The sequence below is a fragment of the Trichinella spiralis genome, assembly GCF_000181795.1.
Source record: "Trichinella spiralis strain ISS 195 chromosome Unknown Scfld2, whole genome shotgun sequence".
Lineage (NCBI taxonomy): Eukaryota > Metazoa > Nematoda > Enoplea > Trichinellida > Trichinellidae > Trichinella > Trichinella spiralis.
Window position 1 is genome coordinate 3,129,361 of NW_003526941.1, and position 26,302 is coordinate 3,155,662.

General features: G+C 32.4%; 8 protein-coding genes across 8 annotated transcripts; 5 read left to right on the forward strand and 3 right to left on the reverse strand.

Moving 5' to 3' along the window:
* Positions 1-1,468: 1,468 nt before the first annotated feature.
* Positions 1,469-8,457, forward strand: Tsp_03180 (conserved hypothetical protein). Its single transcript, XM_003379474.1, has 15 exons — positions 1,469-1,473; positions 2,058-2,152; positions 2,211-2,276; positions 2,501-2,848; positions 3,765-3,868; positions 3,965-4,144; positions 4,207-4,295; positions 4,363-4,424; positions 4,479-4,529; positions 4,747-4,797; positions 4,977-5,369; positions 7,020-7,117; positions 7,261-7,472; positions 7,697-7,889; positions 8,026-8,457. The coding sequence occupies exons 1-15, from the start codon at positions 1,469-1,471 to the stop codon at positions 8,455-8,457; spliced, it is 2,379 nt and encodes a 792-aa protein (XP_003379522.1).
* A 1,861-nt stretch (positions 8,458-10,318) lies between these two features.
* Positions 10,319-12,259, reverse strand: Tsp_03181 (cell division control protein 6). The gene is made up of 9 exons (XM_003379475.1): positions 12,145-12,259; positions 11,871-12,083; positions 11,585-11,784; positions 11,360-11,529; positions 11,197-11,300; positions 11,003-11,139; positions 10,642-10,944; positions 10,455-10,589; positions 10,319-10,399 (listed from the first exon to the last, which is right to left on the reverse strand). Exons 1-9 carry the CDS (start codon positions 12,257-12,259, stop codon positions 10,319-10,321), a joined length of 1,458 nt encoding a protein of 485 aa, XP_003379523.1.
* An 834-nt stretch (positions 12,260-13,093) lies between these two features.
* Positions 13,094-14,762, forward strand: Tsp_03182 (glutaminyl-peptide cyclotransferase). The gene is made up of 7 exons (XM_003379476.1): positions 13,094-13,174; positions 13,300-13,443; positions 13,503-13,675; positions 13,968-14,067; positions 14,128-14,286; positions 14,349-14,562; positions 14,611-14,762. Exons 1-7 carry the CDS (start codon positions 13,094-13,096, stop codon positions 14,760-14,762), a joined length of 1,023 nt encoding a protein of 340 aa, XP_003379524.1.
* Positions 14,763-15,130: 368 nt separating this feature from the next.
* Tsp_03183 (coiled-coil domain-containing protein 97) lies at positions 15,131-16,292 on the forward strand. The gene is made up of 5 exons (XM_003379477.1): positions 15,131-15,419; positions 15,469-15,716; positions 15,784-15,847; positions 15,903-16,023; positions 16,205-16,292. Exons 1-5 carry the CDS (start codon positions 15,131-15,133, stop codon positions 16,290-16,292), a joined length of 810 nt encoding a protein of 269 aa, XP_003379525.1.
* Positions 16,293-16,427: 135 nt separating this feature from the next.
* Positions 16,428-17,415, reverse strand: Tsp_03184 (tubulin folding cofactor B). The gene is made up of 5 exons (XM_003379478.1): positions 17,311-17,415; positions 17,107-17,263; positions 16,781-16,887; positions 16,659-16,728; positions 16,428-16,606 (listed from the first exon to the last, which is right to left on the reverse strand). Exons 1-5 carry the CDS (start codon positions 17,413-17,415, stop codon positions 16,428-16,430), a joined length of 618 nt encoding a protein of 205 aa, XP_003379526.1.
* A 1,196-nt stretch (positions 17,416-18,611) lies between these two features.
* Tsp_03185 (putative FERM domain-containing protein 8) lies at positions 18,612-20,565 on the forward strand. The gene is made up of 5 exons (XM_003379479.1): positions 18,612-18,696; positions 18,756-18,932; positions 18,988-19,393; positions 19,441-19,635; positions 20,049-20,565. The coding sequence occupies exons 1-5, from the start codon at positions 18,612-18,614 to the stop codon at positions 20,563-20,565; spliced, it is 1,380 nt and encodes a 459-aa protein (XP_003379527.1).
* Positions 20,566-20,821: 256 nt separating this feature from the next.
* Positions 20,822-21,910, reverse strand: Tsp_03186 (putative cation transport protein). The gene is made up of 4 exons (XM_003379480.1): positions 21,776-21,910; positions 21,691-21,726; positions 21,093-21,311; positions 20,822-21,025 (listed from the first exon to the last, which is right to left on the reverse strand). The coding sequence occupies exons 1-4, from the start codon at positions 21,908-21,910 to the stop codon at positions 20,822-20,824; spliced, it is 594 nt and encodes a 197-aa protein (XP_003379528.1).
* Positions 21,911-22,981: 1,071 nt separating this feature from the next.
* On the forward strand, positions 22,982-25,840 carry Tsp_03187 (putative zinc finger Ran-binding domain-containing protein 2). The gene is made up of 10 exons (XM_003379481.1): positions 22,982-23,048; positions 23,123-23,217; positions 24,176-24,214; positions 24,443-24,540; positions 24,793-24,834; positions 24,857-24,914; positions 25,255-25,281; positions 25,355-25,408; positions 25,618-25,630; positions 25,734-25,840. Exons 1-10 carry the CDS (start codon positions 22,982-22,984, stop codon positions 25,838-25,840), a joined length of 600 nt encoding a protein of 199 aa, XP_003379529.1.
* The last annotated feature ends 462 nt before the right edge of the window (positions 25,841-26,302 follow it).

Genomic DNA, 26,302 nt, shown 5'->3' on the forward strand with positions numbered 1-26,302 from the left:
TTTATTTATACATAGGAATGGTTTCTTCGTGCATTGGTTTCAGACAGACGAAATTAAACAATAATTGCTTAGAAAACAAACGTCGCCACGACGTATGATTGTTGCATAAGCTTGCTGTAATTAGATTTGCAAAGAATGGAATTTTGTTGCCAAAGGAAAACCAAATGCGTACTTCGAATTCAATTTTGCTTGTCACTCTGATGATAATGGAAAAAGAATAAAATCATTTATGTAGATGGTTATCAGTTTAAATGATAAAATTTTTCATAATCCGTGAAATTGATTTGAATGTTTTTGAGAAAAATGCTTGTGAAAAATCATTTCTTTTAAAATAATGAATTTGTTTTTCAATTGAAATTAAATTAACGCTACAATTTTTATTTGAAACATTTTAAATGGAAAATTATTATTTATCATAATTGGTTTTTTTGAATTTTTATATTGCCCATAGAATTAATGGTTGAAAATTGCAATTAATGTGTTGTGGTTTTATCTTTTAAATTACAAGTTAAATTTTTATTTTTTTATACTAGATATTGAAATAAAATTTACAAAAAAAAGAATATGAATATTTAATATGTTGATTTGTTGTTTCAATGCTGTGCTATTTGTAAGTTGAAAGAAGAATTGTAATAAATTTCAACAGCAGCTTGATCACAATCTGTCGTCTGTTTGCTGGCTTTTCTTTTTTTCTCTTTTTTTTACGACACCGCTCTAGCAAATGCTTGCACAATGGAATTGTTGTTTGTTTATGTCTGATTTTGGGGAAAAAATTGCTGTCTAGATGTTCCAAGTCGACGAAAGCTTTATGTTGACAAGAGCAGAAAACAATGGCAGACGCATATCAGGCAACAGCTGAAGCGGAACACGTTGCTGTGGATTGGTAAAAGAATGCACACAGATGGGATAACTTCAGTCAAAACAAAGTCCCGTCTCACACCTGAGAAAGTTCAAACAAAGCTCAGCTATAAAATCGCAAGCTGCAAGAATTATCGCCGGATATTGTGGCACAATGACCAATTGCTTTTTGTTTTTCTCAGCTTTATTCGCTCTAAGCCAACTCTCTCTTCAACAAGGTATAATTTTTTCTTTTCTTTTTTCGATAATAATAATAATAATAATCAGCCAGAGTTTGTTTGTGAAAGGTACACCGAAGCCATTCAATGATTTGGGCAAACTGATGATGGTATCTGTCCACAACACTGTAAGAGGAGACGCCACGGATCAGTCGAACGTCCAGTGTCTTGTACGTAGAGCTTCTTTTTCCTCATATTTTTCAAGTGAAACGAAAAATTCCATTCATTTTTTCCAATTTTTAAACATTTAATACTTTTCACTGTTTCTGATATAATAATATATATCTTTATCAAAAAACAATGAAAGCAAAAATTGTTGTGTTGTAATTGAAATGAATAATAAATGAATACTATTTCGAATTAAGAAATTAAATTCCAGTTTGCTTTCAAAAATGAAGTAAAATGATTTTTTCTTTCAATGGATAAGAAATTTGAGAATTTTCAATTGTACCGTTTGCTGTGCAATAACGTTCACTTGATTGCCTGGCTAATTGTTACTTTTAGACTAATTGGGATTCAACATTGGAATCCTATGCTCAAGGTTTAGCGAATAGTTGCAATCGCACTGCCCCTGCCAACCCACCTTATGGCTTGGCTTATTCTTCAGAAATTTCTGAAGCGATCATTACACCACAATCTTTTGTTGAAACCCTCGGAAATTCTTTTAGCTTGTTTTATGATCCGACTACTAACCAGTGTGATCCAGCTGACAAAACTGATTGTGATACTGGTCGTCAGGTACGACTTTTAAATAAGTTAATTATCATTTCATAATTGGTTTAAATATTTTACTTTTATAAAATATTACTTCTGTGCAAATGGAATGCTACAATTATAGATTGTTTGGTATCAAGGAGACAAAGTGGGCTGTGGAAGAGCCAACTGTACAGGAAGAGATTTTGTTGTCTGCGCTTATACATTCCAGTATCATTTGAATGTTTTGATTTGAATTTTGTGTATTATTTGTTTTAAATTTTATAGGAGCTCTTTGCAAACTCGTCCATACAGCAGAGATCCATTGGGACCATGTGCAAATTGTCCATCAGACAAAACAGTTTGCACAGCAAGACTTTGCTGTAAATTGACTGACATTTCTATGCGGTTGATGATGCTTTTAGTGTGTTTCTTTTTCAGGCATTCCCGACTCTGATAGTTCTTCAACTCCTTCAACTTCTGTTACGTCATGCGGTGAAAAGCCAGGTAAGCCTAGTTCACTTGTTCACGATTATTAGTTTCTTTTGAATATTCCAAGAAATCTACATTTGACAGTTCTTTTAGTATCGTTTCCTGAATGCATGCATGTTTAGCAAACGTAACGTGAAATTCCTTTTCTTTGTCTACTGCTTCATATGAATATTTTTTTATTTGAAAAATTTGCATTTATTTTGCCTTATTTTCACTCAATGCAATATTGTACATTTAAGCTAATCTGGTCAACTTGGTTCGTTTCTGGAGCGACGCTTTAACGCAGAACTATCTGGTTACAAGTCAATCTGAAATAAGTGCACTGAGCGCTCAAAGCCGAACTTCCAATTTGGGTGCGGTCGGTAAAATTCCACTTCAAACAAGTACCGCTTGTCCTTATTTGACTCCGATCTATAAATTATACGCTGCAAGTGCAACCAGCAATTATTACATGATTGATTCAAGTTTGAGGCAACAACGCCTGACTGAAGGTTACACTGACCAAGGTGTTATTGGCTATGCTGTACCTGCTCAGCACTTATGCAACGCATCAGTTGCAATTTATGAATTCTACTCTCCAGGAAACGGTATTGTTCAAGTTGCGCCAAGTACAGCTCCAGGGGCATTAGCTGGTCAATACACTAAATTAGATTACCAAGGCATCAGCTTTTGGATTTGGGAATAATTCAAAAATGAGCTTCTTATGTTGCTTAGTTGCCATTAATAAATAAAACTGATTTTTTGAATTGCATTTTGCAAAAATCGTGTCTAGACAGTTATGTCATCATAATAACAGAGTGTGTTCATTTTGACGACTGCTTACGTTATAAAGCAGTGCTAAGTCAATATTATTCAACAATTAAAATCATTCTAACAAATAAATTTCTTTTTATTTTTTAAGAAATAAAAATGAAGAAAAAATTATTTTCAAAGCGTATTTCTAAAATGGGCAGCAATTCTGTAATACAAATTAACTTTAATGAATTCCATCAGTGAATTGTTGTACTTGAATGTCTTTAATTTTTTCTTTCTTTCTTTCTTTGATGCTGCATTTGCATAAAACTTTCATTACCAATTTAGGAATCAGCCTGACGAAATATCATTTGCGATATTTGAATTTCATAGATTTTCGCTTGTACTTTGCTGTCCACTTTAAGCATTTTTGTTTTGTTAATTGACAGGGCTGTTCATTTAATAGGTAATCATTAAAACGCGACTTTCAGCATTGAAATGGTTAACAGAAGAAGCAATGAAAAATAAAAAATGCGAAATAGTAATGAGCATTTGCAGATTCTGAGCAAATATGCCAGTTTAAATAATCTTTTTCTATAAAAGTCTTTCATCTAAACTTGTCAAATTGTCCAATTCGGAATTCACTGCCATGGTATTGTTAGCTTTACTTCTAATTCTTACAGTCTCTTTCGGATATTCTTACACCCTGAGTATTACCTTTATATTTAAATTTTCTCTTTCAGAATAACAGAATTGTTATTTATTTTACAGGAGCAACTCCTGTTTCTTTTAGCGAGGCAGAAAAGATTAACTTGTTCTTCAATTCGGATCAAGTCAAATGTAATATACCATTTGGAATTAGAGGACACTGCAAAGTGAGCATTTATGTTATCATATTTTCCATTCTAAATTATTCTTACAAGTTCATTTTTCTTCAAAACAATACTTTGCTCTTAATCATTCATTTACAGTTTCAATGGGATGCATCTTTGGAAAAGTACGCACAAACGATGGCCAATTCTTGTAGCAGCATTAAAATGGCCGAAAGTTCTGCTATGAAAAACTTTTCCAACTTGTTCTATCGTAATTATGATTGTCGTGCGAACATTTCCGAAGAAAATTTATTAAAAAATCACAACCAAGATGTTGAAGTATGAATTTCCATCGTTTTTTCCTTTGAATTTTGCTCAAAATATTCTTTTTTTTATTCCAGATATTTTGGTCAGAAGTAGAGAAATTAGGATGCGGAAGGAGCATTTGTGAAAATGGAATCTCTATTGTTTGCGCTTATTTGACTGCAAAGTAATTTCAACTTTTATAAAACAAGAAGAGAACAAATCTGATGAATTTTTATATTACAAAATTTTAGTAATAATTCCATTATGCATGTTTCTCTTGAAATGAACAAGAAGAACTTTCAAAAAGAAACGAGTTTGATATGCAAATTACTAACTGCTTCTTAATAATGTTGTCTTTTTCTTTCAGTGTGCAATTCAACGGCATCATCATCCACCTTGGATAATTCCTTAACAACAAGTGAGTAAATTATCAGTTTGCCATTTACCATTTGTCGTATCAGTTTTAATTATATTAACAATGGTAAAGCAAAATTCTTTTCAATTATCCAATAATACTTGTAACAGATGAAATGCAAGTCCTGTGTGATTTTTCTTTGAAATAATTATTTGAATAATACTGTACTTTTGCAGCTATAAACCAATTGATAAAATATTTCTTTTCTATATGCTTTAAGGTCATCTTCATTATCTTGACAAGCCTTTGGGAAGCTGCGGAAGTGTTCTAAGTGAGTTCAAAGCATGCTATTCTTTTTGTTTTTTCTGATTCTATTTTATTTAAATTCATCTGACTGAATTTGATTAAAAGTGATTGTTGATTGAACATTGTCATTAGTGAAGTTGTGAATTTTTTAAATCTAAAAAGTCAAAAGTGCATTTGTTTGATGATTTTGTTGTATTTTTTCAGATAATCTGGTGAATTTGCACCGATTTTGGAGCGACAGAAGAACACAAAATTACCTAGTTACAAATCCAGCTGAAATAGAGAGACTCAGAAAACGGAAGAAGATGATTGATCTCGGAATAATTGGGAAACTTGCCTTCGGGCCAAGTTTAGCATGCCCTTATTTGCTTCCAGTGTATCGCTTGTTTGCAAGAAGAGCAACTAGCAATTATTACATGGTAAACAGAGATTTGATGAAGCGACGACTACAAGAAGGGTACGTTTTAAAAGAAATCATTGGTTATGCGGTTTCTGCTCAACATTTGTGTGGTGCTTCAATGCCAATGTATGAATTTTACGCTAAAAATAGTGGAATCATCCAAGTAGAACCTGCAACTGCTATTGGCGCACTTGATGGTATGTTCGGGAATTTGAGTTGGCAAGGTATAAGTTTTTGGCTGTGGAATCCTTAAATGAAATGAAAATGTGAATTCCATTTGAATATGCCACTTTGAAATGAATCATTTTATCTATTAAACAAAGTAAAATTTCAAAAACTGTTCGCTAAATTTAAGACACTGCTTTGATAGAGTATTTTTTTATTTTTATATTAATTTCTTTATTTTTATTGCATCATCTTATTTAATCACTTTTTATTCTATGTCAATTTATATATATATATATATTACTACGCCGCATGTAAGTAAATGTCATTTCACATTGGATTCGTTTTATGAGATGACTTAATTTTAAAGAAAAATATTCTTTTAGTAAACTGTAAAAAACTGCACAATCGCTGAACAGGAGTGCAATCGCCACAATAGTGGTGATATAACGTACTAAAATATTTTTCAAACGAGAGTAATTTTGTTTAATGGAATATTCAACATTTTAATTAATATAATATAAAATCATAATATTTTTTATATAATTCATAATAAAAAAATATGAAAGCATATGCAAAAACAGTCGACGTTTAGTAAAACAGCAGTTTTATTTTTACTGTTACATAATTTTCTTTTAATACCGTATGCATGTTAAAAGTAAATATTACTTGTAAAAAAGTAATTTATAAAACTTTTTATAATTTGAACAAGGAATTTTTGTAAAATAAAATGTTTGTGCAAGTATTCTTTAATTTACCTTGCATTTAGAACAAATTTTACTGGAACGGAAAATTGCGCTGACCCGCAATATGCCCAATTTTTAGGTTGTTTTTTCCTTGTAAAGAGAAGCTTAAAAATATTTTTTATTTGAATTTTAAAAACTTTACAAGAAATGTATTTTATTGTCATAGCTGACATACTGTCATGGCCGCTTAAGAGACTGCTTGTTTTTTTTGAGAAATTCTTTATACGTCATGATGGCACATCATAATCACAATGTCTTTACGTTTTAACATCATTTTTGACAAAATCGAATGCTTACAGAACAATTTTTTATATCTTATGGCTATATTATTTTGATAATTTTAAGAAAACATTAAAATTCGAAAAGAAAATAAATTTAGTTTAATATATTTTGTCCAACAGTGTAATTTCTTTTTCAAACCAATATGAATTTTATGATCCAGATATGAGTTTTAATAAACATTTTACTTTTTATTTCTTACTTTATATCAAATTGAGCATTTCATACAATAAGTAATACAAATAATAGGATATAATGAGATATTGTATGATGAAGATTTGCATTTATAAAAGTGATAGGTTGAAAATTTTATTGATCATAAGTGAATTATTAATTGTGAAATATATGAATTTGATTTCGATTCTAATGACAGAAAAACGATGATTCAGCTTCAGTTGGAAAGTATGCAAAAGAAATTGCATTAGTGTAACATCTGACATGTCCAAATAAATTGGAATGTCCGCATCAAGTACGAACTGTGCACCTGAATTTATAAAAATAAATAACTGCTGAAAACGCGTCTTATCAACCACTTCAAAATGTACTTAATCGGAATAATTTCACTTGAGTTTTTGTTTGTCGCCTTTTCAAATGAACAGGGTAATAATAATTTTCAAATGGACAATTTTTCATTTTCAAAATTCCTTCATTATTCAGGTATTCCAAATCCATTCGTTGGAGCAGAGCAAGCCGAGCTTGTTACTTATCACAATCTGTACAGAGCTGATTTCACCGCTCAAAATTCCGAATGCTTTGTAAGTTGAAATTTCTGAACTCCAATAATGAAGTGCTATGCTTTTCAATACATATGTAATATTATATTTTTCAAATGTTACAGTTATTTTGTGATTATTCATTAAATATATCGAATTGAAGCATAAATACAGCACTTTTTTAGCGTGGATGGCAAAATAAATTCGCTCGAATTGCTCAACAATTGGCCAACACTTGTCAGAGAGTACGTCCTGATAATATTACTTACGGCATTTCATTTTCCAACATCACTACTACGGAAGTATCACCGATAAATTTTGTTCAAGATGTTTGGCAGGATTTTCAAAATATTTACACTTATAATGACGACAAATGCAGCACAGCTGACAATGAACGGTGCATCAACGGCAAACAAGTGAATTGCACAAACTTTTTTCTTCATTCATAATTGCATATTGGTGAACTTGCTGTTTAGATGTTCTGGTATCAAGCAGAATACCTCGGCTGTGGTAGAGCTAAATGTGGTGATTCGGATTTCGGTGTCTGCGTTTACACTTACAAGTAATAAAGATCATTACAACAATAATGATCAACATTTCCTATTTTTACTTACTTTTCAGGGCCAATTTTCACCATCGTCCATTTCTTTATTATCCTGGTTCAGGACCATGCATTTTTTGCAGTAGCAAGAAATCATCATGCATTACCAATTTATGCTGTAAAGTTCGATCTTTCTTATTTTGCAAAACTACAAGCCTCTTGTTGCAGGTGCCAAAGGTTCTAGTGGTTTTGATTCCTGCGGTTCACAACCGAGTGAGTGAAATTTCAATAATTCATTTCTAATGTTACACAAATAAATTATTTTACTGATACATCTACGCGTAATAGTAAATTTGTTAAATGTTCATTACTAGGTGAGCTAATTCCATTGGTACGATTATATAACCAGCCAATGTCTAGAAATGTGTTGGATACGGCAGATTACAGAATTTTGTTGTGGCAAATTACCAGTGGTACCAGTGACTTGGGAATTATTGGAAAAGTAGCAAAATTCAATGATGAAAGCTGTCCCTTTCTGAAACCAATATATCAGCTTTACAGCTTTCATTTTAATAGTAACTATTACGTTATAGATAAAAATTTATTAAAGCAACGTATAGCTGATGGTTGGGTACCACAAGGCAAAATTGGATATGCTGTAAATGGGGAAAATGTGTGCAACGCAACAATACCAGTATATGAATTTTTCAACAGTCGATACGGAATTTTGCAAGTTCAGAATACAACTGACATATCCGACCTTTTGGCAAGAAGAAAATATCCAGAGTACATATGGCATGGTATTAGCTTTTGGATCTGGGAAGGCGGTATTGCACAATAAATTTGATTGTAACTTATTCAAAAAAATAAGATCTTCATTCCAAGGAAGAAATTTTGCAGTTTATTTGCAGAAATTTTACTCATCTATTGCCGTCTGCGTTAACAATTTCGTGCGATAATAATTTTTTGTACACTTCAGTTACATTGCCAAGTGATGTGCATTTGTGATGCCCGCACATCCGTGTGCATTATGAAAAAAATTGTTGAACTCTAATAAATCAGTGAATTTTATAAAAGATTATCGCAAATGAAGTATAGCTGAGCTGTAAGCAATATGACAAATTTTTACTTTACACCGCTATTGTTCTTTTTCTGAATACAAATTGAACTATTTATTTGTTTGATACTCAGTTCAAAATTTCGGGGGTCGTTGCATAGCGCATAGCGCGTGGGTCGAGTAATTTAGCATGCGTTTAGTTCGTTATGCAAATTTTTGATTTGTATGCTTTACGCAAATTTATTGTGCAAGCCTTATCTTCAAGAAATTGTTCTAAATGAATTTCCCATTGCACTTGATCAGTTTCATTTTAATTCGACCAGTAAAGATTCTCGTGGAAGTTTGCACATTAGCTACACTTTCATTATTATAGTAAGTTTATTGTTTATTGTAAATCGAAATTGTAATTTTTGCTTAAACTTAATTCACAGCTCTGATAGAGTTAAATTAAAAGCTCGATAATGTAATAAACAAAGAAAGCAGTGATTTTGTTTAATAATATCAACCACCACTGGCTAATTTTGGTTGTTATATTTACTACTGCTCTTTCTGGTAACAATTTGTTCACTCATGTTGTGCATCAACTGCATTTAGAAGCTGCCATCGTCTCATGTGTAGCATGTTTTACATAACAGTACTTATTATTTCGTATTCGAGTGTTTCTGTATGTCCATTCTTACATTTTATAATCATTCTCTTGAATGCTGTTTAAATTTAATGCCGAATCGAGTAGCATTAGGCATTTATTTAACGAACTGAGTCACTTTTGGGTATAGTTTACATTACTTTGATAAGCTAAGCTGCTAACTGTCAATTTGAATATTGAGTACAATTTTTCCCTCACAAGAATTTCATAAATTTTTGTCAAATTTTCACAATTTGTGTAATTTTTTGTTTGTCATGAATTTTGTAATGCATTGCAATTTTATGCGATCAAAAGTATCTGCAAAAAGAACACGCAGGAACATATTACAGTAGGTGCAGTAGTTTTCCACGTCACCACTGTGCGTGCGTAGGTGCGTTCCCGCGTTCTTTCCGTGTGCATTGTCTCTCTGTGTGTGTAATATCGTGTGCGTTATACATTAGCTTGGTATTGTGTTGTCATTACAAGTAAAGTCTCTGCATATATCAATCAGTTCACATTCACAACAATTTTGTTAGAAAATTTTGTCAACGTTGCACATTCATCATTTACCATATACTGTAAATGTAATATTCCAAAAACTGACCATAGTAATCATGAAAATGTAATTATTTTCAATTGGAAATTTAATCTGCGGCGAAATATATGTACAAGTTTAGACAAATAGATTATTGAATAATTTTTTACATGTTATGATACTTAAGTTATATTTACTGTATACTTATAAAGTACTGTTTTACATTGAATGATGAAAAAGAACTTTTTTTTCAAGCAGTCTTTTTTGACAGTATATTTTAATTTTAATTTATTGTATTATAATATAAAATTGAGTAATTTTTTCCTGGAAATGATATTTATTTGCGGCTGTTATTCTAATTTTGGAGGCATGTTGATGATTCTGACAATTATGTTATAACAACGCTCTATTATCATGTCACAGTTCTCTTTATAAAGTATTCGTGATAAACAGAAAGAGACGTAAATAATAAGTGGGCAATCATATTAAAAATTCTCCTGCAATATACCAATAATATTAGCATCGTCCTGGATAAACTGTCGAGCACGTTCTTCTTCAACATTCAACTAAATAGTAAGAACTGGGTGAAATCGGGAATTACAACACCAAAGTATTACTAACCTTGTATTCTTTGCTTTTATTCGCCAATACCAAGATACTATTGCTTTCCATTAGCTCGCACGCGTTCTGCACTTCAGAACAAGTCAATTTCGGCACATTCACTTTCTGGCACACTGTCGTGTAATCTTTGTATAGCTGTAATGATTCCAAATCAAATTTATGCTAAGCTAAATTATTTTCAACGTACCGTCATCACGGAGAACTGTTTTCGCCGACTCCGACGACGCATACGCAAAATGATAGCCAGGATCAACTTTTGTTGGAAAGGCAATGTCGAAGCACTTAGCTCAAACCGACGCTCAAACACCTCTGTAACTGTATTCGCCACATGGGCACTGTCTATTACTTTGCTCTTATCATTGCATGCCGAAGCACAGCCATTTTGCAGAGAAATTTTACACATATCCAGTGCCTTTCGAATGTCACCAGTAACAGCAGATACTTTCCTGGCGCAATATTCCAAAGCTTGTCGATCAACAATGTCTGTACTCTGTAAACGTATTGTGTAAGAACTTATTCGGAGAAAACGTAAAAATAACAAAAGCAACCTCAAGTCTTTTCTGCAAAATAAATGCCACCTGATCTTTGCTGTAAGGAGTGAAATGCAACAGTTGAGGTGTTTTCTTCGCTTGCAACTTCAACTTCGGCAATTCACGGTCAATCATGTCAAACGCATTAGCAATGCCTGAACAAATAAATTATAATGTACGTGCTTTTTACAAAAGGAAAGCAAAAATGTCACCAATCAAAATTATTTTTTCGCTAACATCGGGCCAGCAAAATGTTCGGTACAACATTGAATTGCTATTGCCGCAGAGACAGTCTATCTCGTCCAGGCAAATAATTCTAAAATACGGTTAATATTGCAAATGTTCCAGGAAAATTGTGAAAAATGTGTTACTTACAGTGCGTGATTCAGTTTTTTGAAATGTTTTTCCAAGGCAAAAATAAGCGCTTGAACATTTTTTCCTTTCATACGCAAACCAATATTCTCAGCAAGAAGACGGAACAAATTCAGAGGGCTTTTAGCATTCATGCAGTTCAAAAACACAATATTAACATCTTCATGAGTCTTCTAAAAAGTTGACCACAAATAATAACTGCTCATATAGAGAAAACAGTGAACTCACCTTGACCTGATTTATAACAGCTGTGACCGACATTGTCTTGCCCGTCCCTGGATATCCAGCAATATACAAACTTCCTGAACTTTCATTTTTGATGCAGTGCGTTATGAAAGTGGATATTTGATCAATTTCTTTTTCTCGACAGTATATATCCAGTTTAGCGGTAAAGCGTAACATCTTCATTGCTTTCAAAACAGATTCATCTAAAAAATATCATAAATGTTCAGAGAGAACTGTTTCGCCTTTCAAGAAATGAAATGCGCCAAATTTAATACAAACTACCACTCACTTTTCTCTGTAGTACACCGATTTTCGTTAAGCAAATCATTTTCAAAAGTCAAAGACTTCGGAATTGACTTCCTGGTAAATTTGGGCGTTAACAACAACGAATCATCTTTCGGAGTATCCGTCAGTTTATCATTTTTGCGAGAGTAAAAGTTCTCAGAACTGATCAGCAGTGACCTGGCTTCTTTATTTGGTTTTTTCCCTGATTCAAATTCCTCTGAAATAAATTGAAAGAAAGTGAACAAACTGAACTGTTGACGGTTCAAAGTTGGCAATACCTTCGTTAATCTCACGACATCGCTTCTGTCGCCTAACTGGAATAGAAGGAGTTGATAATGTCGAATCTTCAACTTGTTTAGCACGTGTGTAAGATCGAGTAACCCTGCGTACCATCATGTTCAGCTATCCGACCAACTTCGCTGTATAAGAAAACAAGGAACAATACAAAAGGTCTACTGTATATATTTCACGCGCGAAAACAAGTACCTAAGTTACTTAAATTACCGTATAACAAAGAAAATAGGTTAATTATTGTTTACAAATTCCAATGGCATAAAAATCATATAAATTTAATTTTTAATTTAAAAGTAACAGAATACATTAAATTGGTATATTTATAATTATTTTAATAATGAATAAAGGAATGATGATTATGGTTACAGTATCTATTGTTCTTTGCTAAATTGCTTTAAAATTAAATATTATTAAAAATATGTATTAAAAAAAAAAATATATATATATGTTCAGGAATAAATTTGATCTATTCAAAGTGCCAATACTTTATCTTTTTTACGTTTTTAATTTTTTATTGAGAACTGTTTATACTTGTGTTTTAATTATGTAGAAATTTTTATTTTATGCAGTGAATAATGTTCCATTTCATATAGAATGTTGAGAATAATGAAAGTAAAGTAATGGCTAAAGGAGCAACGATTTCCAGACTTTTAAAATTTGACTAGATTATTTTTTTTCATTAATACATTACCGTAAGCGTTACTGTACTTTTATATAACATTAAAAATCGTCATTTGATGTAATGTTTGTTAAGGCTTTGCCACTTTGAGCATTGTTTAAAAATGAGTAGCTTTGTTAATTTGCTTGTTGAAAGAACTGCTTGTTCACCTGTTTGTTTCAGCAAACATATGTCTCGTCTACAATTAAACCTAATTTAATCGAAAACAGTCATTCACTAACCAGATCATTTGATGAAACAGATTGTTTTTCGAGATGTTTCTCATATTTGGTACTTTATTTCTCTTTTCTTTTTCTTTCTGTGAGCCATCACAAAATAACTGGAAATTGACACAGGTATAACTTTCCGACTGCAAAACGTGAATATTTGAAATAAGTGTCAAATTGTTTGTTTATGTTAAACAATAAATTGATTCTTTTAGAAGTTTATTCTTATTTAAGAAGGGTTTGTTTTATTCTAGGCAACACATCAGATACGTAATTATGAGCAAGAGCAGTTATTGCAATTGTGTGCGTTGAGTGACCATGAGCGTTTTCGGAATTACTTGAAGTATATTCTTATTCCTCGTCCTGTTGGATCACGGAACCATAAAAAAGTTCAAGAGGTAATTTTATCAGATGAACGAAATTTGTTGTTAGTTCTGCAAAAAAGAATTTATTTCAGTTCATTACACAAAGTTTAGAAGCTCTTGGATATAAGGTAGAATCGACCACTTTTACGCAACAAACTGTAGTTGGGCAGAAGACGTTTACTAATATAGTGGGTACATTGGATCCATTAATTCCACGACGTTTAATTCTTGCTTGTCATTACGATTCAAAAGATTTCAGACCAAAGTATGGAATTTCAATTGAACTTATTATATTTGGTTTGATGAGATTTTATTGATTGATTTATTGATTTATTATATTTGATTTGGTTTGAATTTTCAATTAATTAAGTCGAGAAAAATTGTTTATTTTATTTGACTTTTACAGGTATTCAGAAAAATAATAATTGTTAATAATGATGGTCATGATCATGAGTATCGTCATGTTTACTGCATTTTCCTTTTGAAATTTTTACATTTGTTCAGAATTTTATATATTAAATTTCGTTTTTGTGAAGTAAAAATGAGAGAATTTGTAGTTTTGAATTTTTTGGTGCCACTGATTCTGCTGTTCCCTGTGCCATGCTTCTCGACATTGCTGCGTCATTGCGAAACGTCATATATAATCGTAAGAGTAAGGTAAAATGTTACACGTTTGCACATCGTCATATGGAATGTTTTATGACATTTATATTTTAGGATTTAACGTTGCAGTTGATATTTTTTGATGGTGAAGAATCTTTTCGTGAATGGTCGGATACAGATTCTTTATATGGTTCTAGATACATGGTAAAAGAGCTTGAAAAGCGTCCGTATCCTGAATATTATTCCCCGAGAAATCGAGATTTGGATAGAATAGTAAGAGAATAAGCATTTTAGTATTATTATGAATTTAGCTGTACAGAAAGAATGGCTTTTAGGATTTATTTGTGCTGTTGGATTTAATTGGTGCAAAAGGGTCAACATTTTATTATCACTATCCTTATTCTGTGCTGAATGCTTACACTGTTCTTCCCGAAACCGAAAGGCAGTTAAAGGCTTCTCGAAATTGTATATATGACCTTCCCACAATATTCCATGACTTAATGATAAATACTTTCATTCAAGATGATCATTTGCCTTTTTTAGAGAAAGGTATGTGTTTGTGTGAAGTAACATTTATTTTTGAATTTGCATTTTCAGGAGTACGGATCTTACATTTAATTGCCACACCGTTTCCTTCAGAATGGCACACTGTCAAAGATAACGAAGATATTTTGCATTTTCCAACAATATATAACATACTTTCTATTCTACGAGTCTTTACTGCTAAATATTTAAATGTGAATTTGTAATATTTTTGAATATCTGTTTTTCAGAATTTCTTTACTACAGACTTATTATTTTGATTAAAAGTGAAACTGAAGTGTATATTTTGTAGCATTTGAATTTTTCAAGCTTATGATAATCCATGAGCATTGCTGTGTTGACTTATCATATTTATTGTATTATTGTTTTTTTTGCGAAATAAGTTTTTTGAGGATATTGATATAAGCTGTGTGAACAGTTATTTTATACAATTGTATTGTGAAAATAACTTCGTAATTTTTCCATAGGCAATATCAATTGATGCTGTTGATTTGTTCTTGAATATCAATATTATGAATATGTACGTACAGTAGGTATACATTAGTAAATAGTGAGCAAAATTTTTTGTTGGGGGATGATTGGAATAAATGATAAAGATAGTTGTTCTTGTGAAAGCACATGCGATTTAGCAGAAAGACTAGATAACCTGTTTAAACGTATTGCTAACATACCAGAAGCTTTCTTCCGTGACCAACAACGAGGAGAAGCAGATTTTACATTTGAGCAACGACTAAATATCGTCCGAAGTACATACGAACAAATGCCGGTAAAATTTTTGTCCAAATATTCATGTTACATTGAAAAAGGTGAACTTGATCTCTTCGAACCGTACAGTGATCAGACGATGGAATATCATATCGAACGTAATTGTAATACCAGTTAAAAATGCCGAATTGAAAAAAATTATTTAAGGAATTAAAAATTCTGGTACAAAAGAAGCAGCTTTTCGAATAAAAAATCGTCGATTTTCGAAGTTAAAGCAACTGATCTCTGAAGGAACTTACTTCAGTGATCGTGAGATGCGTCAACGTGATCCTTGGCTTTACTATCATATGATTGGCCGATTTTTAACCGAAAATGAGTCAAAAGCGTTATTTTATTCACAAAACTCTCAGTACAAATTCAGTGATCTTCTTCTGGATTTTCATGACAATAAAAAGGTATAGAAATTGTCATTTCATGGGCATGTTTTATGTAAATGTTCCCTTTTATGAACGATTCTTTCAGGTGAACGATGAAAGAGTGAAAAGGGAAAATTCCTATCGAAAGGAACCGAAGAAATTTTTTTCTTGTAAATTTTACTTAATATTTCAATTATTCACAAGCAGAAGTTTGTACTTTTGCAGATGAAACCAAGAAAACTGAAACAACGATTTCTGAGGAAGAAAAAGAACGTTTGAGGAAGGAATTTGTCATCATTATGCACGAATCTTTTCTCGAAGGTCGTGACAAAGAATTCGATTACAGGTAACGGTTCTCTGATCCTAATTGTTATATTTCTTATTAGAACTATTGTATGTTATATGTTAGCTCATTGAAAGTGAAAAGTAGTTGAAAAGTGTACTAGCGTGTAATTAGTAAACATAGGCTACAGATATAAATTTTATTATAACATAAATACAAGAGATTTAGTATTCTACTGTTTTAGTGAAGTCGATGAAAATTCCAAATATGATGATTATGTTCGGATAAATCAAGATGCAGAAGATAAATATTTTGAAGACAGTGATGATTAATGCGATCATTAAAAATGACACAGTTTTTCGATATGATATTGTAAATTATCAACTTGGTTCCGCACTTATAGTCTGAAAAACAGGAAGTACATATACCAAGTAAGTTGACAAAGTGTGTATTCAATTACAAGGTCATCACAGTTCCAGTGCTTCTTCGTTTTCCACTACTGTTTCCACCAGGTGTGGCCTTACAAATGCTCCTCGTTTGTCCTTACATTGAAAGTATCGTTTTCCATTTACTGACCCGTCATGTTTGCCAACCTCTTCGTCGTATTCCACTCCTATCCACAATCCTGGTTTGAAATCTGTTTCACCTAAAATAAAATCAACAATAACATCTACTAACGAATAAGCATTGCAGTTTACCGATGTAAGCAATTTTTCCTCTTTTCCACTCTTGAGGATCACCAATTTTAACAATACAACGCTGGCCTACCTGCGGGATATGTACAAATTATGTATGTTTGTTTGAACATTTAAAAATTTACCTGCTTATCCAAGAGGTCGATTTCCATCTCTTCCTTTGGTACAAGTTTTTCATGATTTGGATTGTATTTGCCTAACTTGTTCTGACGCATAAAATCAAGTACAGTACCTGATAATAGATAATAAAAATAAATCTTTATGTCTAGTTTATTGTCTGAAATTGCCTTTTCTTTCTTTGTAGTCATTATCAGTCATTGAATAAGTTTCAACGTTAGCTACTTCGTATAAATTAGCAGTCTTTTGGCTTTCGTCAATTGCCTAAAAGTTCAGACGTGAATACAGCTGTTCAGAATAAAGAAGAGGAATGTTAACAGAGAAAACGTTTTACAAAATTCAATATTTACGTGAATAGTGGTTCCATCGGAAATATTTAAGTCAGTCAAGGTTTCGTTCGCATCGAAAAGTTTCAATTTTTGTCCATCCGGCTTTACAATCTGAAGTGTCATGCATGAAAATGGAATTCCCGTCAGCATTTCCACTTTCTTCTAGAATTGGACAACTTGTATAAATTTTCATCTAGACAGAAGCTTACTTTAAGTTCCCCAACGGTGATTTTTAATGGAAAACGCCTTCTAGAGTAGAATGTTTGTACATCGCTGGTAACCACTAGATCGATGAATTCTTTAGAAGATTCCATTTTATTAGCTAAAATAAATAAGTTTCTCTTCAATTAAGTACAGAAACACTGTTTTTCAGCTGTAAGTATCCTGAATAAATGAAACATTTTATTTTGCAAAAGTTTCAAGTGAGCATTTCTGAAAAATTACAGTGAAAATAGAATATCAGTAATCGATGTTAAGGATATTTTTCCAACGTGAAGATGAAATTGCGCATGCTCGGCAATTTTTATGATATCAGTAATTTTACTGTAAAATAATAAATCGTTACTGTAAAAAATTGTACCTGCGAGATGTAAGTGAACTGTAACATTGTAATTTTTTATGCATTTGAATAATTCTAATATTATTATGTTAATTATTGCATAATTATGCACTTATATTATAATTTATATTTATCTTTTCTGTTTCATGCATTATTGAATGATTATTCTTTATGAATCGTAAATAAGTATATTGCTATAAAGCTGGTAAATTATACTTTTTAAATGGCACAAAATCATTTTTATTTTGTAAAATATATTATTTTACATTTATGTAATGTGATATATACATATATTATATAGGTATGTACAGCGTGTGTATATGTATTATATAATTATTAATTAAAAAATTCTTTGTTTATAAAGCTTAATATTTCCTTTATAACCATTTAGATGGTGAACATTTGTTATTGAGCTTTATTCTATATTAATTTTAAGTTATTCAGTTACTAATTTTAATTGTTTTGCTACCTGATTTGTTTTATCTCACTTACTTTTTTTTGATTTGGTTTATTGATCATGTAAAACAATTTTTTTTCAAAAATTATATTTACTAATTTCTTTCAAATGACAAGTATAGTCTGAACAATTCTGTTTAATTTTTTTTATATTTAATGTTCATTAGTTTTCATTTATTTGAAATTTAGCGTATTTTACTTCAGTTTTTGGCTTTTCAGTTTGCAAAAATGGTAAGCATTCAATGGTAAGCATTATGAATAGCTTATCAAAATATATATTGCCTTTAGGTTGTTTGTAGAATGACGCCGCGTATGCAAATATGATATCTGTAAAGGTAAACCCACCGATGAAGAAAGTTGAGAAAATAGTTGTTCAGCAGCGAGTGGATTACTTGAATTTAGCATTAACTGAATTGGTAATTTTGCTACGATTTTTTGAGGTTCATGATTAACAGAAATTTTTAATACAATTAATTAGTTTTGACTTAGAGCGTGATGGGTCGTAACGATAACGTAAGCTCGCCAGTTACAGAAACAGTAATTGATGCTCGAAACTCTTCATTGTGGGACAAAATGGAAGGTTTATCAATTTGTCATTAGTCGTTATTTTTCTTGCATTTATTGTTACTATTATTCTAGATTTGCCGTTGGATATTTGTATATATCTTCCTGATCACAGGGGAATACAGTTCAGTGTTGCGGGAGGACGACATGCCAATGCAGAACAACTGGGCAATCTGGTGTTCGACGAATTAAGTTTGGAAAAGTCTTCAGCTGAAGAAGCTTTGACTCTTTGGATGTGCTCACCTCTGTTGTGTGTGTTCTTTTGATGGGCATTGGGTTCATATTGAAAATTATATTTCAAGTTTAGCTATTCAACTGAAAGCTCATCACGTACCATTTCAAATACGCAGACTGTGGATGCGTTTTCTTCGTCGCTATTCTCATGGACTCGATGAAGAGATGACAAGTGATGAACCATTGCTGATCCTTCAGCGCAATGTACTTTTAACAGTGCAACGACAACGAGAGGTAATTATATTCAAACTTACTTTTATTATTTACAGTATGATTAAGAAATACTGTATTGAAATTTTGACGGCACAGTTACAAGAGCGGCATGAAAGCCTTCTGGAAATACTGTATTTGCACGCAAAAGAGAGCATACTCAATGGTTATTGTCTGTGTCCGTTGGATTTGTGCCTGCGCTTGGCCAGTTTGCAAATGGCCGTTGAATGGCGCTCGTTCAGTTCTCAACATACCGGGATTACGTTAAGGTTGGCGAACAGTGTAGTAGGTTAATGTACAGAAAATATGGTTGCAGGGAATCATTGGCAAACTTTTTGCCAGCACATGTCCTTACATCTGTGAGGAGCTGGTCACTGTTCGGTTGGACCATTCCATTTTTTAAAGGTTCTGAGGATCGTTTACTCAGCATGTATAAAGCTGTCGCAGAATGGTCTAAATTTCGACTTTACAATGCATACGTTGATCTCTGCATGAAATTGCCTTCATATGGGTAAGTGCAATTGTTTTTTGAACAACATAGTGAAAAGTTTCCATTTTTGGAGGCTGTTTCTTATTAGCTGGAAAAGTGAGGAACAGGGAAGTTTATAGTAAATGAAATTTTGCATGATAGGCACTTTTATAAACTTAAATTCCCAAATTGGGTTATTGTTTATATATATTATAGTAATTTTTTATCAACTGGAAGGATGCATGTAGTTGGTGTTTGAATCCGTGACTTTCGACGTGCAGGAAGGTGTCATTCACAGCATCAAATGTATTTATTTGATTATCAAGAAGCAAAAACAAGGAGTGTTTATAAAAATAGCGAATTGAAAAACATTTCTGTTGAAGTTTATGTAAACTTGAAATTGCAAAGCAGCAATTTTTAAGACAGTGAATAGGCAAACATGAAAACTACTTTAGGGCTGCAGTTTTTGCAGCTGAGTTGGAAATGCGTTCTCGTTGGCGAATGCATTACCGATTGTCAGTGTGCGTTTCAATAAGCCGATGTTGGATAAGCGTTTGGGAAGCAACTTGCAACAAATCTCACTTGTTCACTGTCGCTTTGCGTCGTTGCCAATTTTGGCTTTTGGACGACGATCTGGACCAATTTGATGACAATTTTCCTGCACTGTTGTTAATGTTCGGCGAGAAGCAGAAAGACAATGGACAAAAGCTGTTGGTGACGTTGTTTTCCAAACAAGCGCCCCTGATGGAAGCATTGTTGAATAGTTTCTGCACAGAGCAGCAGTTTGCAGCTGATGCTCAGGTTGCAATAGACTGTGAAAGTGGATTATCATTTCAAAATCGACTTTCTCAAATCAGTGCGGTTCGATTTTACAACTGCGAGGAACTGAGTGCGAAAATACCAGCCTATTTGAAAAGCAGATTGGAAAGAAAATTAAATATTCACCGGGACAGTTCGAACGAATCATTGTAACTGTTTTATTTAAATTTTTTAAATCTTAAAAATGTTGAAATATGTTTATTTTTCATTTCAATATTCTGGATTCATTTTATTTTCTGATTCTTTTTTTTCACGTATTCACCCACTAACTGCGGGACCATGTGGATCAGCCATTGAACGTATTTTTGTTGCATTCGTTGAAATATCGTCGTCGTCGAGCACAATCAACGTTGTGTAAATGAGAAAATTTTTTTGAACTCAACATGAAGTGTGAAAAGGGAAAAAAGAATTATTGAAAATGGGATTGAACAGCATAACATAGTTCAATCAAACTCTTGTCGTAGAGTTTGCGTTGCAAGCATAATTTGACAACTAACGATTCAAGTTCTGCCGTGTGTTTGTCCACCGCATTTGGATGCAACTTGCGCAAACTGTGTGCCAATTTCAAAATATATTCCACATTGCTTCCGCTCCGACCTTTGCTGTTGATAATCTGCAAAACAGTTACGATTAATTAAAAACCAACGACAAGGTTATGTATGTTTATTTGTTCTTTTCACTCGTTCCGCAATCTGCTCCAGTGATTCACCAATACAGAACATCGGATTGGCAATCTGGCACGAGATGTAAATATTCACGGGAAATTTTGGAGTTCCATCAGCTGGGTGGAATATTTCTGTCACCACGAAATAGCCGGCTCGTTCACGATAATTTAAATATTCTCTAACTTCATCAGCTTTATCCGTAGCAACTGAGTATGTTAAGCCCCAAACTTCAGCCTAATCAGTAACATAATTTCAATTATTCTATAATACTATAATTCGTTTTCAACCATAAATACAATTTTCGAATAGAAATTCATCCTGATATATGATACAATTATGAATAGCTGTGAGACAATAAAATGGCGAAGCAGATTTGACATGCACGTACGTAGCAGCTGCTTTCTCTGCTTATTAGTTAACATGGTTCTCAAATCATTGAAAAATGGAGTTATAAATGTTTTTAAAACTTCAAACTGATAGAGCGATTAACGTCGTCTCCAGAGGATAGGTTACTTAAGATTCTTTTTTTCAAATACGTATAAAGCTTCGCAGCATAAGTAAAACTCATTTTGAATTGTTGAAGCAGTAAAAAAACACTGAAAGATAAACTTACATTTTCTTCGGGCACTAATGTTACAACCCGGCCAGGCTATAATAAAATGTTTCCGTGAAGAATATGCTGAAAAATCATTACCTACATTCTGCTCTGTTCCACGATGATCCGGACTCGCCTGACAAAAGCGCCGGCTATAGCCGAAAATGTAACCAACAGTACAGTTTATGTAAGGAAAATTTGGATTCCATAAAAGAGAACCGTATCCGAAAACATGCATGGAAAATACACGCAGAAAAATCAGTTTATTTCCATCGACTTCAAAACTCTTAAATGAACGTTCAACAAAGCTTGCTGTACAATGAGACAAAATGATAGTCAAGTACAAATTGTGTAATATTGCAAATGATCGCTGACAGTCGTTTTCTCTCTAACATATGACCTTGGTCCAATCTTTTCTGAGGGAATAATGAACTGTGCATTTTTTTTATCATGAAACTTTGGATTTTACTGATGGCACTGCATTCGTCAAATTCCTAAAACATAATATATTTATCTTTCTATCACCAAAGCAAGCATCTTAAAAATGAGACATTCAACATATTTGTTTTATTATTTATTGGTGACGGGAATTAATTTTAGGTAAATATAGTCGACGTTGTCGGTTGAAATTAGAGAAATAAACGCTTTATTGGTATAATGTAACAATCAGTGAAGAAAGAATATGATGATGATGTTAGTGATGTTTACCAACAGCACTCATGTCATCGCCGGTCGTCTGTGGCTGAAGTGGTAAGCTTGTTTTATTTTCAATTTTGTTTTTTACTGTTTTTCTTTTATTTCTTAGTCCAGCTTTGTTTTCTGCCGTTCAATTTTATGGCTGTTGTTTATTTATGAGATTTGTGTAAATTCATGTGTGTTTTTTGAATTAGATTTCTTAAATTCTAATTACGGGTGTTGTTGCGTTTTGTCTGCTCAACATAATGGGGGAATGTTTTTGCATTTTGTCTTCTTTTGCAAGCAATTGAATTTATCGTTACATCTAAAGTTTTCTAGAGCAGCACAATTTCTCAATTTTTACAAATACAAGATGATCTGCATAATTTATGATGTTTACAGTTCATTCAAATATTAAAATCACACATTAATATCGTATATTTAATTTAGCGACTTTATATTTAAATTTATTTTCTTTTGCATATTCAGAATTGTTCATTAAAGAGGTGAAATTTAATGATTTGCAAGGCCCATTTTTGAACTTTGCCCATTATTCACATTGTACATTGCTGAAAGTGAAAATAATAATTGAAAAAATATTTATATCATATGGATGAATAGTCTGCATAAATAAATGTCAATAATTCATGTAAGATATAATTGTACTCGTGAAATAAATAAATTCGAATTGTCTGTAAGAAGTATATTAGGGTAGTTGTTCTTTCTACTTGATGTATTGGCAGTGGAATATAGATGTGTAAGAAATTTTCTTCAGTTTTTGCGAATATGAAGACCAAGAGGATTCAGTTGGGTGTACTGTCATATCTTTTATATTTTGCAACATGTCAGTATTGCAATGTTTTAACGACGGTTTATTAGATAAAAAGTAAATTGTGTTTAGTTAGGATGAAATTATTGTTATAAGCGAAATAGCTGATATTCTGCATGGTTTAAATAAATATATGATATAAATGTAGTGGAAAATAATAAACAAATGTAGTTAACACTAGTTGCTAATCTTCATTGGTAATTATATAAATTGATGTATATCCATTGAAACGAGCACAAGGATGTTTTATATTGATGATGTCAAATAAATAAATTTGCACGTTAATAATAATTTTCATAATCCTATACGAAATGTAATTATGAAGTGTTCATTGAAATAATGAATTGATGAAATTTGTACGCTATTACAAATTCAAAATTAGGTTATTTGACTTAAGGTAGTCTATTTTGCTTTTGGCATAATTTCCTTACTGCTGCTTTACTAATTTTCAGTTTCATAGTCTGTTATTGAGTGTATGGTCATGATGGTACGCTCTGAACTGCAGTTCTCTCCTACAGTTAATATTTATGCTTTCATAAGTGAGAAAGACATTCTGTGCTTTCTATTTGCATGAATCTCCTGACTGCTCTCTTTTTATCATATATATGTAGATGCTTCAGTTTGTGCAGCTGTAAGTTAGTGGTATGCACTGGCTGAGGATTTGTTTTTCCACTGGAACACCGGACTGGCATCCATAAAACAGATATATTTTTTCAGTCTACTTCATTATTATTTCTTCAGAATGTTTCATCACACTTTGAAACAACCCAAGAATAAGATTGATATCAGCGTTCAAAAGGCAATTATTTTACTAATATGATATTTTTGATTAACTATAAAACTGTTGAAAATGGATTCAGTGTATAGAATTTTTTGAAATTTCACATCTAAGGTAACAAGTTGTTTTAATAGGTTGGGATTGCTGCCTATTTCAAATTGAAATTTTTTTCCTACTAAGACGACATGAGATGGAAAATTATTATTTACAATATTTTTTAGTTTCAGTGCAGATTGTTTTGGTCGAATAGCTACATAAACGTTGTTTCTCTAGCATAGGAGAGTAACTTTTCTTTAAAACTCGTCTTACCAGTAGTAACAAGGCACTTGTCTATCAACGTTGATATAGATTGTGCTAATAAGTTTCATTATTAAATAAAGTTATTCACTCTGTGTCATTATCGTATTACTGACGGGAAGTTGTTGTTCTACTAGAGGCAAAGTAGTTATGTATTTGCATAATTTGCTTAACATTATATTACTTTTCAGAATAATTCTTCCATCATCATCAGTCATTTGGATATTCAACATGGTAACACATGTGCTGAACTGGAATTCCCCTCTCCAATATCATCAGTGATTAAAAGGTAAGGCAAGTTTGATAATGTGATGCGCATATATGCTTGCCATTTGCATGACCTCACAAATATGGTGAATGGGAACTAATTGGTATCTGTTCTTAGATGATGAATAGGTGTTTTATTATTTTGAGATGACTAGAACTTCACTATTCATGTCAGTTAAAAATGAATGCTACTAATAATACGTCTTATGGAAATTAAGTAGAAAACGCAATGAATTTAAAATAGCATATTAAAGGTATTTTTTTATTTTTTCAGATGTCACATATGCAAAAGTGCATCTACTACAGTTTCAAAAAGGTCATTTGTTATATTCAAATAGTCTGCGAGAAACGTTCTTTGAATGTTTCAAAACGCAGCGGGCAGTTATCATTCCCTACGTACGTATCCGTATTTGCTGATGAAAATATGTAAGCAATACTATATTGTTATTATATTTAGCATTTCATGTATCACTTGTATGAATATGTATGATTACATAAACCAATATAAAATGGTTACATAACAAATAATTTATAACCGATAGAACTGCATGATGATTATGTTTTGTTCCGAAAATGTTTGTTTGCCATGTCATTGCTTTTTCATAACTAATCATTAATAACTATTTTGGTGATGGAAATGCTTGCAAGCTTTTAACGGTGGAGCAAAGACAATATATAATTATAAAACAATTATTTTTTTATCTTTCTTTGATTTATTCAATACGTAAATTTTAAGATTCTAGAGAAATTAGCATCACCACGGGTAAGTATAATAGTAAAATTCTAATTAAATGCACTCTTATTCGTATGGATTACGTTTTATATGGTTGTTTTAGATAATGTATAGAGAAGCTTTGTTTCCTCGTTATTCGTCAAATGTCAAAAATCCTGTAAGCTGTTTTACTATTCGATTTATGTTTTCTTTTTGTATTCTGAATTATACACATTTTAGGTGAATTGTTTTGCAATGGGTGAAAAGTAATCGAAACAGTTTGGGACTGAATGAAAAAGTTGTTTGGAACGCGTTGCTTTGTTTGAAAACTTGTCGTGGTTAACTTCGGGTAATTTACAGGTATTTTTTACAGTGAAGATTTTTTAGTTGGTAAGTCTGGGTAAGTATTTTTTGCAGTTAATATTCTAGTTCCATCGATTCTTGATTGAAAAGATTTGAAAAGTATTTCAGTAAGTATTCAAATTCAGGTAGGTAATTTTAAGTCGAGGGAAGAGAGTGCACCGGTATAAAGGGAGGAGATGAGTTGGAGAGGGAGTTGTTGGAGGGAGGAGATGAGATGGAGGGGGAGATGAGATGGAGGGGGAGATGAGTTGGAGGGGGAGATGAGTTGGAGGGGGAGATGAGTTGGAGGGGGAGATGAGTTGGAGGGGGAGATGAGTTGGAGGGGGAGATGAGTTGGAGGGGGAGATGAGTTGGAGGGGGAGATGAGTTGGAGGGGGAGATGAGATGGAGGGGGAGATGAGATGGAGGGGGAGATGAGGAGTTGGGAAGTTGCAAACTGTAATTTTTAAAATTGCTAGGCAGCCTCAGGCTTAGCTTACGGCGTTGCCTAGGGTCAACCTTCAGGCGTTGCCTGGGGCTTAATTTTTGAAAATCTTGAAAGCTTTTAGAAATTTTGCCGGAGGCGTAGCCCCAAGCGTAGCCTGAGGGTAAATATTTTTTTAAATTTGCTTGAAGCATAGCCTGAAGGCACATGTTTTTTTAGAAATATCCTGAGGCATAGCCTGAGGGGTAAAATTTTTTTTAAATTGCCTGAAGCGTAGCCTAAGGC

Bases quoted from the DNA above. Each gene is read 5' to 3' on its own strand.
- Tsp_03180 (XM_003379474.1), top strand. The intron at 2,277-2,500 runs GTAAGCCTAGTT...TGTACATTTAAG, and splicing joins GTCATGCGGTGAAAAGCCAG to CTAATCTGGTCAACTTGGTT. The intron at 4,145-4,206 runs GTATGAATTTCC...TTTTTATTCCAG, and splicing joins ATCACAACCAAGATGTTGAA to ATATTTTGGTCAGAAGTAGA.
- Tsp_03181 (XM_003379475.1), bottom strand. From the start codon at position 12,259: ATGGTACGCAGGGTTACTCGATCTTACACACGTGCTAAACAAGTTGAA. The intron at 10,590-10,641 runs GTACGTTGAAAA...GAATCATTACAG, and splicing joins AACAGTTCTCCGTGATGACG to CTATACAAAGATTACACGAC. The intron at 10,400-10,454 runs GTTAGTAATACT...CTTACTATTTAG, and splicing joins ATAAAAGCAAAGAATACAAG to TTGAATGTTGAAGAAGAACG.
- Tsp_03182 (XM_003379476.1), top strand. From the start codon at position 13,094: ATGTTTCTCATATTTGGTACTTTATTTCTCTTTTCTTTTTCTTTCTGT. The intron at 13,444-13,502 runs GTAATTTTATCA...AATTTATTTCAG, and splicing joins ACCATAAAAAAGTTCAAGAG to TTCATTACACAAAGTTTAGA. The intron at 13,676-13,967 runs GTATGGAATTTC...GAGAATTTGTAG, and splicing joins TCAAAAGATTTCAGACCAAA to TTTTGAATTTTTTGGTGCCA.
- Tsp_03183 (XM_003379477.1), top strand. From the start codon at position 15,131: ATGATTGGAATAAATGATAAAGATAGTTGTTCTTGTGAAAGCACATGC. The intron at 15,420-15,468 runs GTAATTGTAATA...AAATTATTTAAG, and splicing joins GATGGAATATCATATCGAAC to GAATTAAAAATTCTGGTACA. The intron at 15,848-15,902 runs GTAAATTTTACT...GTACTTTTGCAG, and splicing joins ACCGAAGAAATTTTTTTCTT to ATGAAACCAAGAAAACTGAA.
- Tsp_03184 (XM_003379478.1), bottom strand. From the start codon at position 17,415: ATGGAATCTTCTAAAGAATTCATCGATCTAGTGGTTACCAGCGATGTA. The intron at 16,888-17,106 runs GTAAAACGTTTT...ATCTATTATCAG, and splicing joins TCACGTAAATATTGAATTTT to GTACTGTACTTGATTTTATG. The intron at 16,729-16,780 runs GTAAATTTTTAA...CATATCCCGCAG, and splicing joins TCGACCTCTTGGATAAGCAG to GTAGGCCAGCGTTGTATTGT.
- Tsp_03185 (XM_003379479.1), top strand. From the start codon at position 18,612: ATGGGTCGTAACGATAACGTAAGCTCGCCAGTTACAGAAACAGTAATT. The intron at 18,697-18,755 runs GTTTATCAATTT...CTATTATTCTAG, and splicing joins ATTGTGGGACAAAATGGAAG to ATTTGCCGTTGGATATTTGT. The intron at 19,636-20,048 runs GTAAGTGCAATT...AAACTACTTTAG, and splicing joins ATGAAATTGCCTTCATATGG to GGCTGCAGTTTTTGCAGCTG.
- Tsp_03186 (XM_003379480.1), bottom strand. From the start codon at position 21,910: ATGCATGTTTTCGGATACGGTTCTCTTTTATGGAATCCAAATTTTCCT. The intron at 21,312-21,690 runs GTAAGTTTATCT...GTTACTGATTAG, and splicing joins CATTAGTGCCCGAAGAAAAT to GCTGAAGTTTGGGGCTTAAC. The intron at 21,026-21,092 runs GTGAAAAGAACA...ACTGTTTTGCAG, and splicing joins TGGAGCAGATTGCGGAACGA to ATTATCAACAGCAAAGGTCG.
- Tsp_03187 (XM_003379481.1), top strand. From the start codon at position 22,982: ATGTCAATAATTCATGTAAGATATAATTGTACTCGTGAAATAAATAAA. The intron at 24,915-25,254 runs GTACGTATCCGT...GTAAATTTTAAG, and splicing joins GGGCAGTTATCATTCCCTAC to ATTCTAGAGAAATTAGCATC. The intron at 25,282-25,354 runs GTAAGTATAATA...TGGTTGTTTTAG, and splicing joins AGAAATTAGCATCACCACGG to ATAATGTATAGAGAAGCTTT.